General features: G+C 35.9%; 1 protein-coding gene across 1 annotated transcript; it reads right to left on the bottom strand.

Annotated features, from left to right (window-relative positions):
* Positions 1 to 204: 204 nt before the first annotated feature.
* Positions 205 to 13,421, bottom strand: LOC111630686 (homeobox protein Hox-D4a-like). The gene is made up of 4 exons (XM_023374825.1): positions 13,381 to 13,421; positions 13,266 to 13,321; positions 852 to 1,454; positions 205 to 715 (listed from the first exon to the last, which is right to left on the bottom strand). Exons 1-4 carry the CDS (start codon positions 13,419 to 13,421, stop codon positions 309 to 311), a joined length of 1,107 nt encoding a protein of 368 aa, XP_023230593.1. The 3' UTR covers positions 205 to 308.
* Positions 13,422 to 17,633: the final 4,212 nt, after the last annotated feature.

The raw sequence follows: 17,633 nt of genomic DNA, 5'->3' as shown, positions 1-17,633 counted from the left end.
TGATGCGGTGTATAAGGTAGAGGCAAAGGAACCATCTGCCCCGTGTTTAGCAGCACTTCTCCATTTATCACCGGCGACAACTGGACATTACAGTAATAACAGTATGCACACACACTAGTCGAAAAATCTCGAAAATCTTTGTGTTTTTTTTTTTTTTTTTTTTGGAGTTCGTTACGGGGCGTCGTCTCCTTTTGGGGGGATGCATTTTGTTAAAGCACCAAAAAGTAGAGGCGAAGTACTATAAACTAGCACACATCGACGACTTCTCTACACTTTCTTTCTCTGTATTGAAGGGGTTTTTATCCATTTTATAATTCTGTCAGCCCATAACCACTTTTGGAGTCCATAGATGGTGGAGGGGGTAGCTGAGGTTGCATCATGTGCATGGGTGGCGGAGGTGGCACAGTATCCGCATGTGTTACCATCCCTGCCGGATTAGAATTCTGAGACCTCTTGGACGTGGTACCATCGGGATTCTTCTTCTTAACGTTCTTAGTATTGGGTAATTTGTTGTCCTTCTTCCATTTCATCCTCCTGTTTTGGAACCAGATCTTAATCTGTCGTTCGCTCAGGCAAAGGGAGTGAGCAATTTCGATCCTTCTCCTACGCGTCAGGTAGCGATTGAAATGGAATTCTTTCTCCAGTTCGAGTATCTGATGCCTAGTATAAGCGGTCCTCTGTCTTTTTGGTTCCACACCCGAAAAGTTCCCATTAGCTATACAGGAAGAGAGAAGAAAAAAAAAAAATAGGAGGAGAAAGTTTTTAGACTAGGGGGGTGGGTTTACATGCGACACAGTTTAATCGTGATTTATGGCTAATGTATGCGGCGACTCCACGTGGTCGCGCCTTACCTGAATTGACGTGTACTTTCTTCATCCACGGGTAGATGAGGGGTTGACTTGTATTACATTCCGCTTCCTGTTGAGCTTGGTGGTGTAGTTGGGGCCCCCGTGCCAAGTTTTGGCTCCTGTTGCCGTCCTGGGGCGCCGCCAAACCGCACGGTTGCTGATGATATTGCTGATGGAATTGGGGACCGGCGTGGTGGTTGTATTGTGATGCCTCATGGCCGAAAGTCTGCTGCGTGGAGGTTGCATGAGGGACACAGCCGTAACTGTAAGGATGCGATTGAGGTGGCGGGGGCGCGTAGTAGTCGGCTGCGTGGTTGGGGATGTAGTTGCCCTGTGAATACTCCTCGCTGGGTGGAAATTTCGGGTCGGCATACGCAGGAGAGTTCATCAAAAACGAACTCATGATCATTAATTTTTGGGTGAATTGGATGGAAATAATTTTTCTTTCGGGTTGTCGTTTAACTCGCTCCGCGACTCCGCCCCCGGGCAAAAAATTAGCATAACACGTGACGGCTGCCGTCCAATCTGGTAAAGCGGCGCTGACCCACGTCACGGATGATCGATGAGCTCTCGCTCGCCTGGACAGGGTAGACGGCAAAATGGCTGCTGAAACAGCCCGACTGTTACGATCTGCGCCCTGTCCGTCCACGCGTCACGTGACTGTCCGCGCCAAAAAAAAAGTGCACCCCCGAGTGGATCACGTGATTGGAGATGAGGGTAAGGTCTCTTTGTTTTTTTTCCGGGTTTTAATTGTTTTTTTTTTTTGTGCCCCTTTTTTTTTTAAGGGTGGAAGAGTGAACGATGAGAGCGACAATTAGTAAGACCGGGTTGGACACGAAAGTTGCATTTGGGCCCAACAAAGTTTGGACCATTTGTCAATTTAAGTGAAGTAGTGCCTGGTAGACACATTCGGTTCGGTGTAAACTGTTCTCACGAGGTATTACGTCAATGGAGGCCCTCTTTTAAGCCCTTCTTTAGAGGGTCGCTTTCGGCAATAACTTTGCTCTTGTAGACCTTACTTGGGGCCTTTCAATCATCTCTCTACCTTGTTAATGATCCATTTATAAATTTAATAAATATGTGGGCCCTATTTGGTGCGTAGATTATTCTACGGGGACCCTTCTTTACGTTCCTAAACGGAGACGAACGGAATTTAGCTCTTTACAAATGGTTTAATCGTTTCTTGTTTGGTAATAGTCTTTATCTTTAATTCTGTATAATTTAGGGCCTTATTTACGCTAATTTAAAGGGCAATTTAACGATTTTAACTGGTGAAAATCTATTACCTCTAGCACAAATACAGCCTAAACTATCTTCTATAAAACTTTCCCAATAGATAGATTTGAGGCATAAATGACTAATAAAACTCAAACAAGAGGCCTTTATAAGGCCTAGAAGAATGAACCATGCGAATAATTCATTAAATTTAAAGCTTTGTAACGTTTAAATCTCTTTTAAATGAGACTTTCTAGGGCCTAACTTATGACATTTATTTAGAAAACTTCTCTTTAGATTAAATTAATACGTTTTAAAGGCCTTAAAAGTAAGGTTTTAAGTTAATAAAGTAGCTTATAAATAGTAAACAGCAATTAAGTAATTGATAAGAGGGTATTAAAGATAAATTTTATGTCCCTACGCTATAAATTATAAAGTAATTTAAGATAAAATGTCACGAAACGTTTAATTTTAAGGCAGAAATCACACTAAGAGGTTAAGAAAAATTCTCTCTATTGTTAAAATTAGTGAAGATCACACTGTTAAAATTAGTAAAAGGTACACCTTTAGTAATTTCAACGCGTACTTAAGGCCTCTTAACATCATTTACGAGGTGTTAAATGCTATTAAATATGATTAATAGGGATATAAAAGTGTAACGTTAAGAGAATTTAGTAAAGGGCCTCCACGGTATCCGATAAAATTTATGATATTTTTATATATATATATAAGGGAAGAGGCTAAAATGGAGAGTGCACTGACAGGATTTTGTGCTTTCTTCTACACTCCTATTGATTAGTTATCAACAAAGAGAAATCCATCTTCCAATAGCGACTTCTACTCCGCTTTTCATCGCTACTGCTTTTCCAAGTCTGCTGCTTTCCTTTACTTCATAAATCAGTTTTTTTTTTGATTTCCTTTACAATCCACTTTAATTGACTTTTCCTATAGTAAATAATGACATCTGTTGCTCTTAAACCAACTATTTTTCTATATTTTTCTTGCTTGCGAATCGTTTATATGGGTACAGTTTATCAAATTTCAATAAATTATATCCCAGGCCTTTCACAGTACGAGTTATGTTTAGCTGCAGGAGGCCCTTATAAGTCATCGACACGAGTTTTAGACTGATATTAGGGAAATTGTGGGCCTAAAAGGAGTGAGAAATCTAGTATATAGCGGTGAGGCCTTACGATTTAAATTGATTCAAAACATCGCTTTCTGTGATAAGAAGTAAATTAGATTTATTACGTTTAAATAACTCTAAAATGGGGCCTTCTTCTTGATTGATAAAGACAGAATTATAACTAAAATTAAGGTATTAAAAGTTGTATAAGGACTCATATGGGATATTTAAGGTCTCAGGATATAAAGAGGCCCCATACAGTATATATTAGATACCCTCACACAATGTTTTATATTAGCTTTTAATATGTACGGTATGTGAGGCCTCGTAAATGAGTTTTAAACTTTTGGAAGACCTTAGAAGGTCCTAATTAGTGTGGTTTTATGCCTTGTTTATGTATAGAATCTGTATAAAAGTTTAATGGTTTACTGTATTGGTATTGATTGTTCTTATCGTCTTTTCGATAAGACGAACTTTGACCTGTTTTTTAAGCAATAATTCCCTGTCTGGGAGGGGGGTTAGTTCTCACATTTAAGCAACCATTCAAGTGATATAAAGCTATAAAAATGTATGGAGGGAAAGGGGGAAGGAGGAAAAAGGATAAAGTATTAATGAGTTACCTCTTCAGGTGAATGGGTTAAGTTTGATCTCAACCAGTTCGACAGGGTCTAAAATAGAAAACACGAGGTTGAACGAGGCAACAAAGCGGATCTAAATGCTGTTCTAGTTATGGAAGGCGATAGGAACCGTCTAATAGAGGTTTGTGATCATACGTATGACCAATATGTATAGTTAAAATTTAGAAGAAACGAAGGAAAGAAAAAAAAATTCTCTTCCCCCCTTTTGGGGTGGAGAAATGGTACCCTAATGTTATCCTATCATCTGACAACGGTTCGTTTTAGCCCATTGTTGTCTCTACAATCCTGCCAATCACTCATATCCCGTCTCTGGTTGGGTCTTTTTTGGTTCCTCTTTTGCTCCTGCGACAGCTCTTGATGGAAAAGCGTTGTCAAAAATTCTGAAACTGCCTGCGGTAGACCTATTTGTAGCCAGGTGACATCTGACTGAACGAGAGGCCACATTTGCCTCTACGAAAAAATAAGGGGGGGAGAGAAGTACCGACCCGGGAGTGACGTCACACGTATATGGCTGTACAATGAGAAAAACTCCACCTTCTCCTCCTCCTCCTCCTCCTCCCTCCTCTTCTCTCCTTTTGCATGAATTCCTCTCCTTGTTTATCTCTACGTCTGCCTCTAGGGCCTTCTATCGATGTATGATTCCTTTAAGGCCCCAGATAAATTTACGATCTCTTATAATACAAATTTAGTAGGGCCCTTGATAGATATAACAGGAATGATAAACCCTCTCCAATGATCCTCTGTAGATAAATTTGACTTAAATTTATAAAATTAAAACAATTCTATAGCCTTTCTAAGGCCCTATGTAATTAAAATATTGAAATAGACTCGCTTTGAGGCCCTAGATACGTGTATTTTATACGTAAGATTTCTCTAAAATTATAGAATAATGTGATATTCATTACGTATCTCCTTAAGACCTTACATAAGGTTTAAGATATTTATGAGATATTTGATTAGTATAACATATATTTACGGTCTGGCTAAGGCCTTACGTGAGTATAATGTAAATCTAGAATATCTCTAAAATTTTAGATTATTTAACGAAAGTTTAACGCTTCTGTAAGGCCCTAGATAGGCGTAGATTTAAAATATCATTAAAATCTGTAAATTTAAGGCCCTAGAGAAGTTTGTTATAGGTTTTAAGATATTTATAAGGCCTTGTTTCTCTAATAATCTTCATGTTTCTAGCATAGAGCTATGAATATCTCTGAGGTCCGACATAACGTAAACCTCTAAAGCCCTAATTGCATTTAAAATCGATCTAGGGCCTCACAAAGCTCCTTTAAGCTGCAAATTCTTCATTTTAGAAACGAAATTTGACACTTTATAGCATGATTAATTGAATAAAAGTGATGTGCAGGTGTATCATAACACAGTTTAACCTTTTCTAGGCCTTATAAAACGTTAATGTTTGACATTCTTATTTAAATAAAACACACTCGACTTGAATTTCAGACAAATAAAACTTGATTTTTTTTATTGTAATAAATAGTTTTGGATACAAACAATTCATTTTAAGGCCCTTTCTCGTGTCAGGAAAGTCATCCGAAGTTATGTTAAACATCTCTTTTCGGGGCCTCCCTGGAGATTTTAATCAATTTAACATTAATTTACTGTTCCTTTTGGGGTCGAAGATAAGTTAATACAGCTTTATAAGGTGTTAAACAATTGTAGTTTAGCTTTCTGGACCTTATAAGGCCCTATAAACCATAGTTTTTTAAGGTTACCATATTAAAGAGCTGTCCGAAACTCTAGATCTTCCTAAGGCCCTATGTAAGAATAACATAGATTTAAGGCCCTGAATGAATTTAAGGCCCTTCTTTTAACGAATTTTCTTGCAAAAGATAAATCTAAAAAATCAATTTCTGCTAAAAAAATTTCTTTTTTAAACGCATTTTCCTTCAGAAAACATCTCACTTTTACCTTTAAAAAAGGAAAACCCCTCTTAAAAAACTTAATTTTTTAATTAAAAAAATTAATTAAAATTAAGCAACAGGAGCGCAATTAATCAATAATTAACATATAAAAGAGGATTCGATTAAATCATCATCCCTCTCCTCCGCATCACTTCTCCACATCAAAGAAACTAAGCGATGTATGTATGTAATATATGAGAAAAGAAATAAAAAGAACCTCATATTCTGGCATTTATAGACCTTTTATAAAAGAAAAAGAGACGATACATCTCTCAAGACAAAGAAAAAAAAAAACAGAAGAAGAAACAGGGGTGAAAAGAGAAAAAAAAGGGGGGACCAAAAAGAAGAAGAAGAGGAAGAAGAAGAAGAAGCGAAGTAGGAATGGAGTAGGAAAGCAAACAAAGCTTGTAAAAGTGAAAGGAATTCCATTTACCGAAAGAAGAAGATTCGATTTTCTATTACAAGCTCTTTAGGCCCTCTAGAGGTCCTATATATAAGTCTCTTGTCAAATGCAACTGTGACTAGGGTAAACCCAATATAATATAACGATATCAAGTCTAAATCGATACAAAAAACATTCTGATGTCATCGGAAATCATTCTCTTCTCCAAAAAATTATTCTTCTTTTTTTCTACGGTTCCTTTCTTCGCGCTTTTTGGAATCTACATAAAGTTGTGATAAAAACCCCCCCTCTCTCTCTTCGGAATCTATCAGATACGAGGATGATCTAACCCCTATCTAAATATTGTCACTTTAATATAGCGTGTTGCTAGTCGATAATGATATATGATGTCTCTTATTGGATTTTTTTTTCTTCATCCCCTTTTTTGGATAGTTAACTAGATAGACCCCCTTTTCTGTGTTGTGCCCTTGGGTTTAAGGAGGTCTCAGATTGATGAAGTGGCATCGTTGTTTAATATCTCGAGATTTACAGATTGGGGTGCTGCAGGGGTGAGTGGTTAGATACTTGTGGATTGGATGGAGCCTTATGGACAATTAGGATTCTTTTGGTGTTTTATGCGTGGAGTTTTATGCATTCTTGTGGAGCAATGGGTTTATTTAAGTTTCTATGAGTTTAATTACGTTTTAGGGCTGTTATTTTAGGGCTTTACAGCTTTTAATTAGGAGTAAAGATGGTGTTTGAGATTTTATAGTGTTTGAAAGGAAAGTAAGACTGTATTTGTGTGTTTTAAGGGGTTCGAGTGAAGATTTTGGCCCTATTTTATTGTTTAAATTGGTGTCGAATGAGGTATGAAATCCTATGTTACTGTTTATATAAAAGGATATTTTGGCAAATTATTATAAAAGGTAAGGACAGTAGAGTTTTAAAAAAAAATGTGTACACAAATGGAACTGGGATTAATAAAAGTAAGTGCTTAATTATTGGATAAGTTAAGGATGTTTCTTTTTTTTAATTACAATATTCGATCTTAATGAATTAAACTTAAAAAGAGTTAATTGACATTAGAAGTTATTGGATAAATTCTTGGATATTTTAATGTAATTTTCGTGGTTTAATTTCTGAAAATGGCCCAATTCGCTTAAGTTGTCGAAGTTGAGAAAGTTCTCGTTAACGATACAAATCCCGGGAGCCCAAAGCGTCCTTATGTTTCCTTCATTAATCATCTTTAGGATGGCAGTACAGAGACCCTTTGTTACCGGGGACATATTGCCCACGAGGGGCTTACAAAAAGGCCAACTTTCCTGTTGATTGTCTTTGTATCCCTATCAGAGTGTCAAGTGTGAAATTTTTCACGTGAAGAAGAAGACTACATCTAAGTTCGGCCATCAGCAAAAAAAAAAAAAAAAACACAAGGGTTTTTTTTTTCACACGAGCCTAACTCTAACACAACTGGATTCATCAGGAGCAATGATCCCAGAAAAACACTACTACCTAAGTTAAGGAAGACAATAATACCTCATTCTTTAATACAGTTTTATTAGAATCTCATTCTATATACAGGAAGACCTTACTAATATCCAAATCTATATCAAGGAAGACTTTACTAGTATACTATATGGAGGAAGACCTTACTAATATCTAACTCTATATCGGGGTAAACCTTATTATGTAAATGGAGGAAGACTACAATCTCATTCTGGATCGTTAAACGTTTTAAAAAAAAGAAGTACAGGGCACACGAAAATAGAATATATACACACATACACACACACACGTAAAAAATAAGAAACCAGAGTTGACAGTACAACAATAAATGTTGAAGTGTCGTGCTCGTGCACATTACACCTTTGTACACGCAACAGTTATCGTGATATCAACTACTTTATCACGCCCATTAGTGTGTAATTTTCTTGTCTTAAAAGATATCCCTACGGTGACTTTTTATCTACACTTTAATCTGCAATTCTTTCTCTTCTTCCCCCCTCGACTTCTACAATTACATCGTTACATCTAATATGTTTAGCGGTTTTCGCAGCCTCTTAATTGATTCTAACGACTTATAAATAAAGTCGATTTTCCTAAAAAAAAAAAAAAAAAAAAATAGTTATATAAGTGAACAAGGGGGAGAGAAGGAGAGGGGAAGGAAAAAATGTCCAAGTGTGTGTGTGTGTGTGTGTGTCTTCCAGCTTGCTGAAGTATTGTCGTTCCGTGTGGGGTCCCCTCCCATATTTTAGGCGGAGTTAACGGGGGCCAATGGCTTCTCTTAACGTTTCTGAACCATGGAAGACAAGCAACGGGCCTAACTACATTTTAAACAATGTAAAATACGTTTCACACGTATTTTTCTATCCATTTATGCCCCCTGAGGGGTACGGAATGCGTGTCTCGTAGCCTTTAATTGGAGGATTTGATACAGCGGCGATTGGATTAAGTAACAACAAGGTTGATTTTTTTAATGTTTCAACATGTATTTTAAGGCTTTAAGGCTATTAAGCCTTTATAAGGTTTTTTTTAAAAAAACTTAACGGCGTAAAATTAAGGTTTTAGGGTCGTAAAAACTAATTTCGAGGCAATTTTTGCAGCGCGACTTGGCGACACCGTAACCTTTCACCACGAAAAAAGACAATTAAATATAATTAAAACCCAATTAAAACCACTAAATATAGTTAGAATATTAAATTACGATCCTAATACACGAACTCAATTGAATTCGAACGATAGAATAGACGTAGAAGTTACGATAACGTCCGGGACGACGTCATAGACGTTTTTTTACCATTAAACGTAACAGAACGGAGATTCTTCCAGTAAATGGCCCGCACGTCGATTCTTCTTAAAGGTACTTAAGAGAAAATAAGCGTTAGAATGACGAAACGATTATTAAACTGCCTTCAGTTAATAAAGAGCGCGTTGTTTCGCATCATTTATCGTGCAACAACGGTCGGTTTATTCGTAGAGAGGATGACAAACAGAACAATAACGTTTGTATAAATAGAGACAAGAGCTAACAAGCATTAAGACGTCAGTAACGAGGATGTGAGGCAGCCAAGACGTATTGCTCGTCGGTCGATGCCAGAATCACCGACTTGACGCTCTGACCCCGGAGAGCATGCATCATCCAGTCGCTAGTGGGGCAGTCTCAGGCATGTACCACACAAACCACTCTAGAACCGAATTTGGTTTCAAAACCACCATACAAACTCGGTTCTACAGGGTAGATGTAGAACATGATACCACGGTTTTTTTCTCTCTTCTTATTTCTGAACACTCCTAGAAACCCGATAACGTCATCTCGTGTTTGCGCGTGGGGTATTGTTTCTTTTTTTTCTTTCTTTTTAAATGTGGATCTGTGTTAAAAATTGCTCCTGGTACCGCTAAAATTGTTATTATTTCCTAGTTTGGTCTTTATGCCGCTTCGATTGACACTAGTGAGGTGAGGGTGCGGGAGTTGGGACTGACTACAAGAGTTAAAATTATTATGAGTGCAGGAATTGTAATTATAATGGGTGCAAAAGTTGGGATTATAATGGGCGCAGGAATTGTAATTATAATGGGCGCAAAAGTTGGTATTATGCTGGGTGCAAGAGTTGGTATTATGATGGGTGCAAGAGCTGGAATTATAATGGATGCAAGAGTTGGTATTATGATAAGTGCAAGAGCTGGAATGCTGGGTGCAAGAGTTGGTATTATGATGGGTGCAAGAGCTGGAATTATATGGATGCAAGAGTTGGTATTATGATAAGTGCAAGAGCTGGAAATATAATGGATGCAAGCGTTGGGATTATAATGGGTGCAAGAGTTGGAATTATAATGGTTAGGAGTTATTATGGGAGTTGAAATTATAAATTTCAACTCTCTCAACCATTTAAGATACACGTATTTTAATCTTTTTAAATAGGATTATAATTAGAATTTTAATCCTTCTACAAATTCCAAATCAAAATTTACAATCTACCAAGGAATTTCGCTTGAAATTTAAGTATTTTGACAAGGTCGTACCCTCCTCCAACTTCATCTCCCGGAGGATTTAAAGAGGATACGTGCATTTAAACCTCTTTAGATAGGATTTTAATCAGAATTTTAATCCTTCTAAATCCAAAATTCCACATTTTTATCCTTATTAAAACGCTAGGAAGATAATTTTCATCCCAATTTTTTTTTCTCTCTCTTCTGAAACTAAAAGAAAAAATAAAGGGAAGAAACTTTAACTCAAATTTATCCAGGATATTAGCTTGCAACTCCACTTGTGTTCTTCAATTCCTAACAATTAGGATCAAAACTAGGAGCGATTAAAAGGGATCACGTGATAAGGAAACGTAAGCAACAAAGACGAAAAAGAAAGTGGAACGTGTTGCGAATTTTTAGGTAAGTTACACACAACTTCGACTGTTTTTTTCCCTCTCCCTTTCCCCCCCCCCTATTTTTACCCCCAACCTTTACTGCTTTACAATTAAATTCGATTTGACGAATTAAATAGGAAGAAGAAAAAGATAGTATAGGGAGGAACTAGCCATCACTCATCTTTATCCTGCCAACTTCATGTTGTTAACAAACCGCACAACTTGTGCGGTTTTATCTGGATTTGGAAGGATTTATCATCCTCTTCTTCCCTTTTTTACACTACTTTACGTTCCTACAAAAAGTGTATAGGATCTTGTAGGAAATAAATATATATAAAATTTAATAAGGTATAGTTTCTTTACCTTTCTATAATATTATATAGTTATATAATTGTAGAAATTATATGTACATTTTGTATATAGAACGTATTTTTCATTATTTCTCTAAAAGATGTACTTGTTTTTTTTTATTTTTGCTTTATAAAAGATGTACACTTTGTCATTTTTCCTGTCAAAAAGAATACATACTTGTACTTTGGCATTGTTTCCCTCACAAAAGATTGTACTTGATCGTTATTTCCCTCAAAATGACGTGTAGTTTAACGTTATTTTCCTGAAAAATGTACAGTACATTCTTTCATTATTTCCCTGAAAGTAGCGTATATATTTTGGTATTTTCCCCTCAAGAAGTTGTGTATTTGGTCATTGTTTTCCTCAGAAGAATTGTACGTTTTCATTGTTTTCTCTGAAAAAGAGGGTATATTTTGGCATTGTTTCTAGGAAAAGTACATATATTTTGCCGTAATTTTTCCTTCAAGTGAACACATTTTAAGGTATTTTCCCCAAAAATCTACCATTTTTTTTTTTTCGGTCTTCAAAGCTCCTACTCTTATAGGATCGTATGGAAGATTTATGTTATTAAATTTATAAACATTTTCCCTTGTTTGTTCGGTTGTGGCCCCTCCTTTGTCATCTCTGGACAAATCTATTCGGTAGGGGAGGGAACTGGCTTCTACACTCTGCGTTACTCCCCGTCGGGCGTGGAATTTTAAACCTCACCCCCCAGCATGTTGTCCTCCCTGTTGACCTACCAGTAATGAATCACTGCGAGATATATTCTACTTTTCTCAACAATATAATAAACTCCCGTATGTATCTACTGAACTTAATGTACTAAACAGGAGCTTGAGGAGTCGAGTGATGCTGTGATGATGTATAATCATCGTTAATTAAGTTTGTACAAGGGAAATTAGGAACCACGAATTCTGATCGAACTGGTTGTGTTACGTTAAACGAATCGAATTCTTAGGATTTTTGTCGATTTTAAGTCGGTTTTTTATGAATTTCTATAGCCTACAGGCTTTTCCAAGGCTACAGGCTCAATTAAGGCTAAAGACTTGTCCAATATAACAGGCTTAGTTACGATTGTAATATTTATAAACCTACTGAAGCAGTCTGTGCATCATGTTATCTATTGATCTAAATCACGAGTTATATTTTATTAAATACAATACGAAGAGCCTTTAAATGTAGGCTAAACAATATAAAAACAAGTCTAATTTCAATTTATTCTAGCCTTAAAAATATCTAGTAGTAAGCTTAGGTTACTTTTTTAAGGCTTTAAAGCATATTTATAGATTATCAGCCTATAAATTTAAGACTCTAAGTAAGGCTTACAAAGCCTTAATATATTGTTCTAATATTTTAGTACAATATAAGGCTTTGTTAGGTTACAAAACCTTTATGAGCAGGCTTCTGTTATTATATAGGCTCCATAACCTACTCCATTAGAAAGTTATTACATTTAAATGTTTATAAATATTTATTTCAGGCATAAAACTGTTTACTAAGCCTTCCATTGTGTATTTTAACCATTAATTAATCGATTTTAATTGCATCTTTCGCATCTTGAATTCTACTGAGGAGACAAAAATGGATCGAAGAGGACTTTTTCCTGCAAAGGATAATACATTTAAAGGCTCAAAAACTTAAAGTTTAAGGTTGTGAGCCTTCCATGAAAACTTTAGAATTAAATAATTAATTAGAAAGTAGGGGTTTTCATTAAGAGAAACAGCAAAAACACCTCTTTATAACGCTAGCCTTTCTGTATCGATAGGAGCCTTTATCGAATGTTTATTTTCATAAATATAAGGCTATTTACATTAATTTAGCCTTTGAAAAACAGAATAAATTCTAAGAAGTGTGCAAAGAGAAAATTATCATTATGTTTTCCTTTTTTTCTCTTAAGTTTGAAAGCCATTAAGAGTGGAAAATCCATTAAAATTTGTTTTAAAATAAAAATTAAGCAAAGTAATTAAGGCAAATAACAAAATAAATAATGATGTCCGTCAGTTAATAAATCCGCAGGAAACTAATCGAAAACTAACAACATATTGCATTTGTTTACACAGTCATGCCACATAATGATCAAATTTGTAAAATTAAATTTAACTTTTAATGTTTTCTTTCAGTCGATAAATAAAATATGGGGCCTTATTTTTCTACTATTATTCTCCTACTTTTCCAACATCTCCTCCTCTTCTTCATCTTCAGCATCCTTCCATCTCTATCAACATCCTCACTAACAACCTCGGTATTTAAAATGGAAAATAGGGCCTTGTTTTTCTAGTATTATTCTCCTACTTTTCTAACATCTCCTCCTCTTCTTCATCTTCAGCATCCTTCCATCTCTATCAACATCCTCACTAACAACCTCAGTATTTAAAATGAAATACAGGGCCTTGTTTTTCTAGTATTATTTTCCCCCTTTTCCAACTTTCCTCTTCGTTTTCTTCATCTTTAGCATCTTTCCTAACTCTAACAACATCCTTTCTAACAATAGAATTTTAAACAAAATATAGGGCCTTATATTTCTATTATTATTCTCCTACTTTTCCAACATATCCTCCTCTTCTAACTCTATCAACGTCATCCCTAATAATTGAATTTAAAATAAACTGACACCTCATCTTTCTACTATTATTCTCTCCCTTTTCCAACTTTCCTCCTCATTTTTATCTTCAGCATCCTTCTAACGCTACAGGATCTTAGATTTTTCACTCTCTTCCCTATTTTTATCTTCAGCATCCCTCGTATTAATATATAAAATATATAATGTAGGCCTTATTTTCGTATCCTCTTTTCCAACTTCCTTCCTTCTTCTCTTCATCTTCAGCATCATCTCGACTCCATCAACATCCTCCCTACCAATAAACACACTTGAATTCTTTCAAGAAACTTCATCTAAGAGACGGAATTTTGTGGGAAAATCCAAAAAAACAATATTAAATTCCAAAAAAAAGAGATGAAGTTTACAAACTTTCGGTATTTCGTAACAAAATTTTCAGTGTTTTTTTTTAATTAATTTTTGCTGCTTCTGTTACGTTTAACTCGTATAGAAATCTAAAAAAAGAAAAAAGACAGTAAGGCATTGTTCTTGATTTATGTTCCTCTACGTAAAATGATGTGTTTCTTGTTTGTTTTAAGTGTTTTTACTTTGCTTGTTTGCTTCCATTTTGTTAGATTTAGTATATCTTGTGTTTTAAGAGACTTCTTTCCGGTTAATAGATGATATCAGTTGATTTCTTTCACTTGTTAAATTTTTCTACTTGTTTTCTTTTTTCTTCGGATGACGTCGATTATTTTTGTCTTTTTTTTTAATTGTTACGTTTCGATCACGTGATTTCAATTCCTTTTAATTTTGTTGTAAATTTCATTTTTTTTTTTAAATTTGTTACGAGTTTCAATTGTTAAAGTGTCAATTGCATTATTTAAAATTGATTATTATTTTTTAATTGTTACGTTTCCATTCACGTGACTTCAGCTGCTCAAATTAATTGTAAATTTCATTTTATTTATTCAATTCTGTCGTTTTCATTTGAATTTTTTAATTGTTACGTTTACAGTCACGTGGCATGGCTGTAAATTTCAATTGTTACGTTTCAGTCACGTGATTTGGCTGTAAATTTCAATTGTTACGTTTACAGTCACGTCGTATGACTGTAAATTTTAATTGTTACGTTTTAGTCACGTGATTTGGCTGTAAGTTTCAATTGTTACGTTACAGTCACGTGGCATGGCTGTAAATTTCAATTGTTACGTTTCAGTCACGTGATTTGGCTGTAAATTTCAATTGTTACGTTTACAGTCACGTCGTATGACTGTAAATTTTAATTGTTACGTTTTAGTCACGTGATTTGGCTGTAAGTTTCAATTGTTACGTTTCAGTCACGTGGCATGGCTGTAAATTTTAATTGTTACGTTTCAGTCACGTGATTTGACTGTAAATTTCAATTGTTACGTTTGAATCACGTGATTTGGTTGTAGATTTCAATATTATTGGATGTATTTTACTATTGAAAATGACATTTCTTTTTTAAATTTTGCATTTTATTATAGGAAATACACACTTTAATTGTTTCGATTGCGCGCGCGCGTGTGTGTGTGTGTTTTTTTTTAATTGTTACGTTTACAATCAGGCGAGTTTAATTGTTTTTATTTTCTTTTACTCTCTTACTTATTAATTAATCTATCAATTTACTTTTATATTTACAAAAACAACGGACAGGTAAGATTAATTTTCAAAGTATCCCTGTGTAAAAGGGGTTGTTTAGAAGGGAGGAAAAAAAAGAGAGTAGAAGACCACCATTTTTTAAGTAGTAAGCCAAGCATTTTAAGTAAGTGGAGATTTATACAGAATTCAGTTTACAATTTGTCAAGATATACTGTTAATCTAGAGAGGGGGAATTCATTAGAGACAAACTACACACTCCTGTAAATGGCTGGAAGGTAGAGAGAGAGAGAGAGAGAGAGAGAGAGACCTCGTGCTTGCGTGTGTATATGCTAGTGTGTGTGGGTGTATATGTATAGCAAGAGGTGCAGCAAAAGTGGGTAGAGGTTTACACAGATGTAAGAGAGACGTTGCTCTTGTACCTGATGGAAAAAGTGGATGAAAAAGGTATCGGTGCGGTTTTATAATGCGCAGAAGAGGAAGAGCCGATCAATCACGCAGAATGAAGAAGGGATGCCGCCGGCTGCACTGACTGATTAATGACTTGGCAGCCGAAACATAGCGGACCTCGATTCCCCCGGTAGATAACACGCAGCAGTCTCTCTCTCTCGCTCGCTCCTTCCGGCCTTTTCGACTTCCGCTTTACTCTGGTGTTACCAAAACACATCTCTTCTACTTCTTGTCCGCGTGATGGACTTTACAACCGTAAATTTTCTTAAAATCGCCATCTTGCGCCTCGAATTTAACACATTTATACTCTTATAAGTACCCCTAAACACTATCCTAGTGTGTATCTTCATAACTTCACTCAAAGAACATTTCCTCGATATATCCTATCTATGTTGGCTATTTCGTACAAGTATGGTTCCTAAAATTGCCCCAAAACTTCAAAAAAATTGGTTGAAATCTAACTTACTCCCTCACAGAAAAACCTCAAACTGACACTGGAGCCACGTAGAAAGAGGTGTTGTTTGCTCAGGGATCTTTCCGAATTCCGAAAGAAGTTCCTCACTTTTTAAACTTAATCTCCTTATTTTAAGCGGTTTGTATGAGTAAACAAGACGACATTCATCTTCCTCCAGCCGTAAAGAATACTTCTAGCAAACTATGCATCATTCCAGGAACTTCCCGAATTTCTCAAAACCAGGAAAAATGTATGTAGTATGGCCTAATTTAATGCTAATTTATCCAAGTTTACTCATAAATAAACCCTCTGGAGATCCCCTTCCGGTTCCACAGAGAGATCTCTTCCTCTTTTCCATTTTACCAATGTGCATCCTCTTACCATCCCATCGATTGGATGAGAGAGAGAGAGAAAGAAAAAGAAAAAGTCCAAAATCTCGAAAATTAAGCGAGAAAACAAAAAAAGGACTCACTCTTATGATAATTTAAACCTCATAAATAAACCCCACACACAACTCCACCACCATTATACACGGGGTTGATAAAGCAAAGATGTTGCAGTTGGAGGGATTTTCACGAGCGCGCTTCAACATCCGTTAATTGATTCGTTTTATAAAAAAAACACCCCTTTTAGAGGAATCCTCTCCCTGCAAACGACATTATAAGAAGGTAGAGAGACGAGGGGGTGGGGAGAAGTTGCATAAAAAGAAAAAAAAAACCTTCAGAAGATAACAACACACCCCTAGAAAAATCGATGATTCAAGAGTATGATTGGCACTCCGTGGGTAAAGTGCGGCGAAAACAAAGGATTTTCTAAAAGGCTTACGTCTTCGCTTCCCCCCTTTTCTATTCTTTCAGGGGGATTTCCAACGTTTCCAAACTGTCGCCAGGTGGTAGAAGGAGAACGAAGAAAGGGAAAACGTCGTTGGTCTAACCCCCTCCTTTACTACTCCAACCTTCGATTGTTACAACCAATCAGAGCTGGGCTTTCATTTTTCTTTGTTATTTTTTTTTTCGTAGGGGGTAGGTAAGGATGCCTAATACACGTATAAACCTCCCCTACTTTCTTTTCTTTCCTACGAGTTAAGTGAAAAGATGAATGACGCCATTTTTCATACAGACTAAAGCCCTTCTCTGTAACAGGACAAATGTACTTATTGTAAAAGTGTTCCTATTAATATTAAATATATATATATATATTTGTTGTTGCTACTGTAAATGTATTAAAGATTAAAAGAATATATATTTTTTTATGTTTCCAGTGTTCCTCCACCCATAAATATTTCATAGAATTGAAAATTCGTCTGTGTACACCCCCCTGTATCCATCATATTTTTATAAATTTTGATGGATGTTCCCGCTTATTTGACTGTCTCGTGACATTTCTTACGTTATTTTTCACTTTTTATTTCGACATTATTCAATTCTTCTATGTGTTTTTTCGACTTTCTTCAACTAGTTTTTAAGAGAAAACACTTCCCTCCCCCTTCTTCAGTGTGTAGTGTAGGTGTACTGCTCTCTTTCCCCCCTCTTTCTCTATCTGCAGGAACACCCCTACGTTGGGAATGGTCCATATAGGAATTGGGGGCTGGGCTACAATGACCCTCTAACTGGTAGGGGGTCGTGACGTTGGCTAGGATAAGGTTACTCCCAGATTTACTTATCCTACTGAACCCCATGCGAAATATAAAACCTGCTATATCCTACTATATACATCGGCGATTTCTTACA

This window comes from Centruroides sculpturatus, unplaced genomic scaffold, assembly GCF_000671375.1.
Source record: "Centruroides sculpturatus isolate CEXI.00-Female unplaced genomic scaffold, Cexi_2.0 scaffold570, whole genome shotgun sequence".
Taxonomy (NCBI): Eukaryota; Metazoa; Arthropoda; class Arachnida; order Scorpiones; family Buthidae; genus Centruroides; species Centruroides sculpturatus.
The sequence above is the reverse complement of the archived record's forward strand: the minus strand, read 5'-3'. Positions and strand labels throughout refer to the sequence as shown.

Coding starts and splice junctions, on each gene's coding strand:
- LOC111630686 (XM_023374825.1), bottom strand. CDS start 13,421: ATGACGTTGATAGAGTTAGAAGAGGAGGATATGTTGGAAAA. Junction 13,322..13,380: donor GAGGAGGATATGTTGGAAAA/GTAGGAGAATAA, acceptor TTCTATTGTTAG/AAAGGATGTTGTTAGAGTTA. Junction 716..851: donor GAAAGTACACGTCAATTCAG/GTAAGGCGCGAC, acceptor CTTCCTGTATAG/CTAATGGGAACTTTTCGGGT.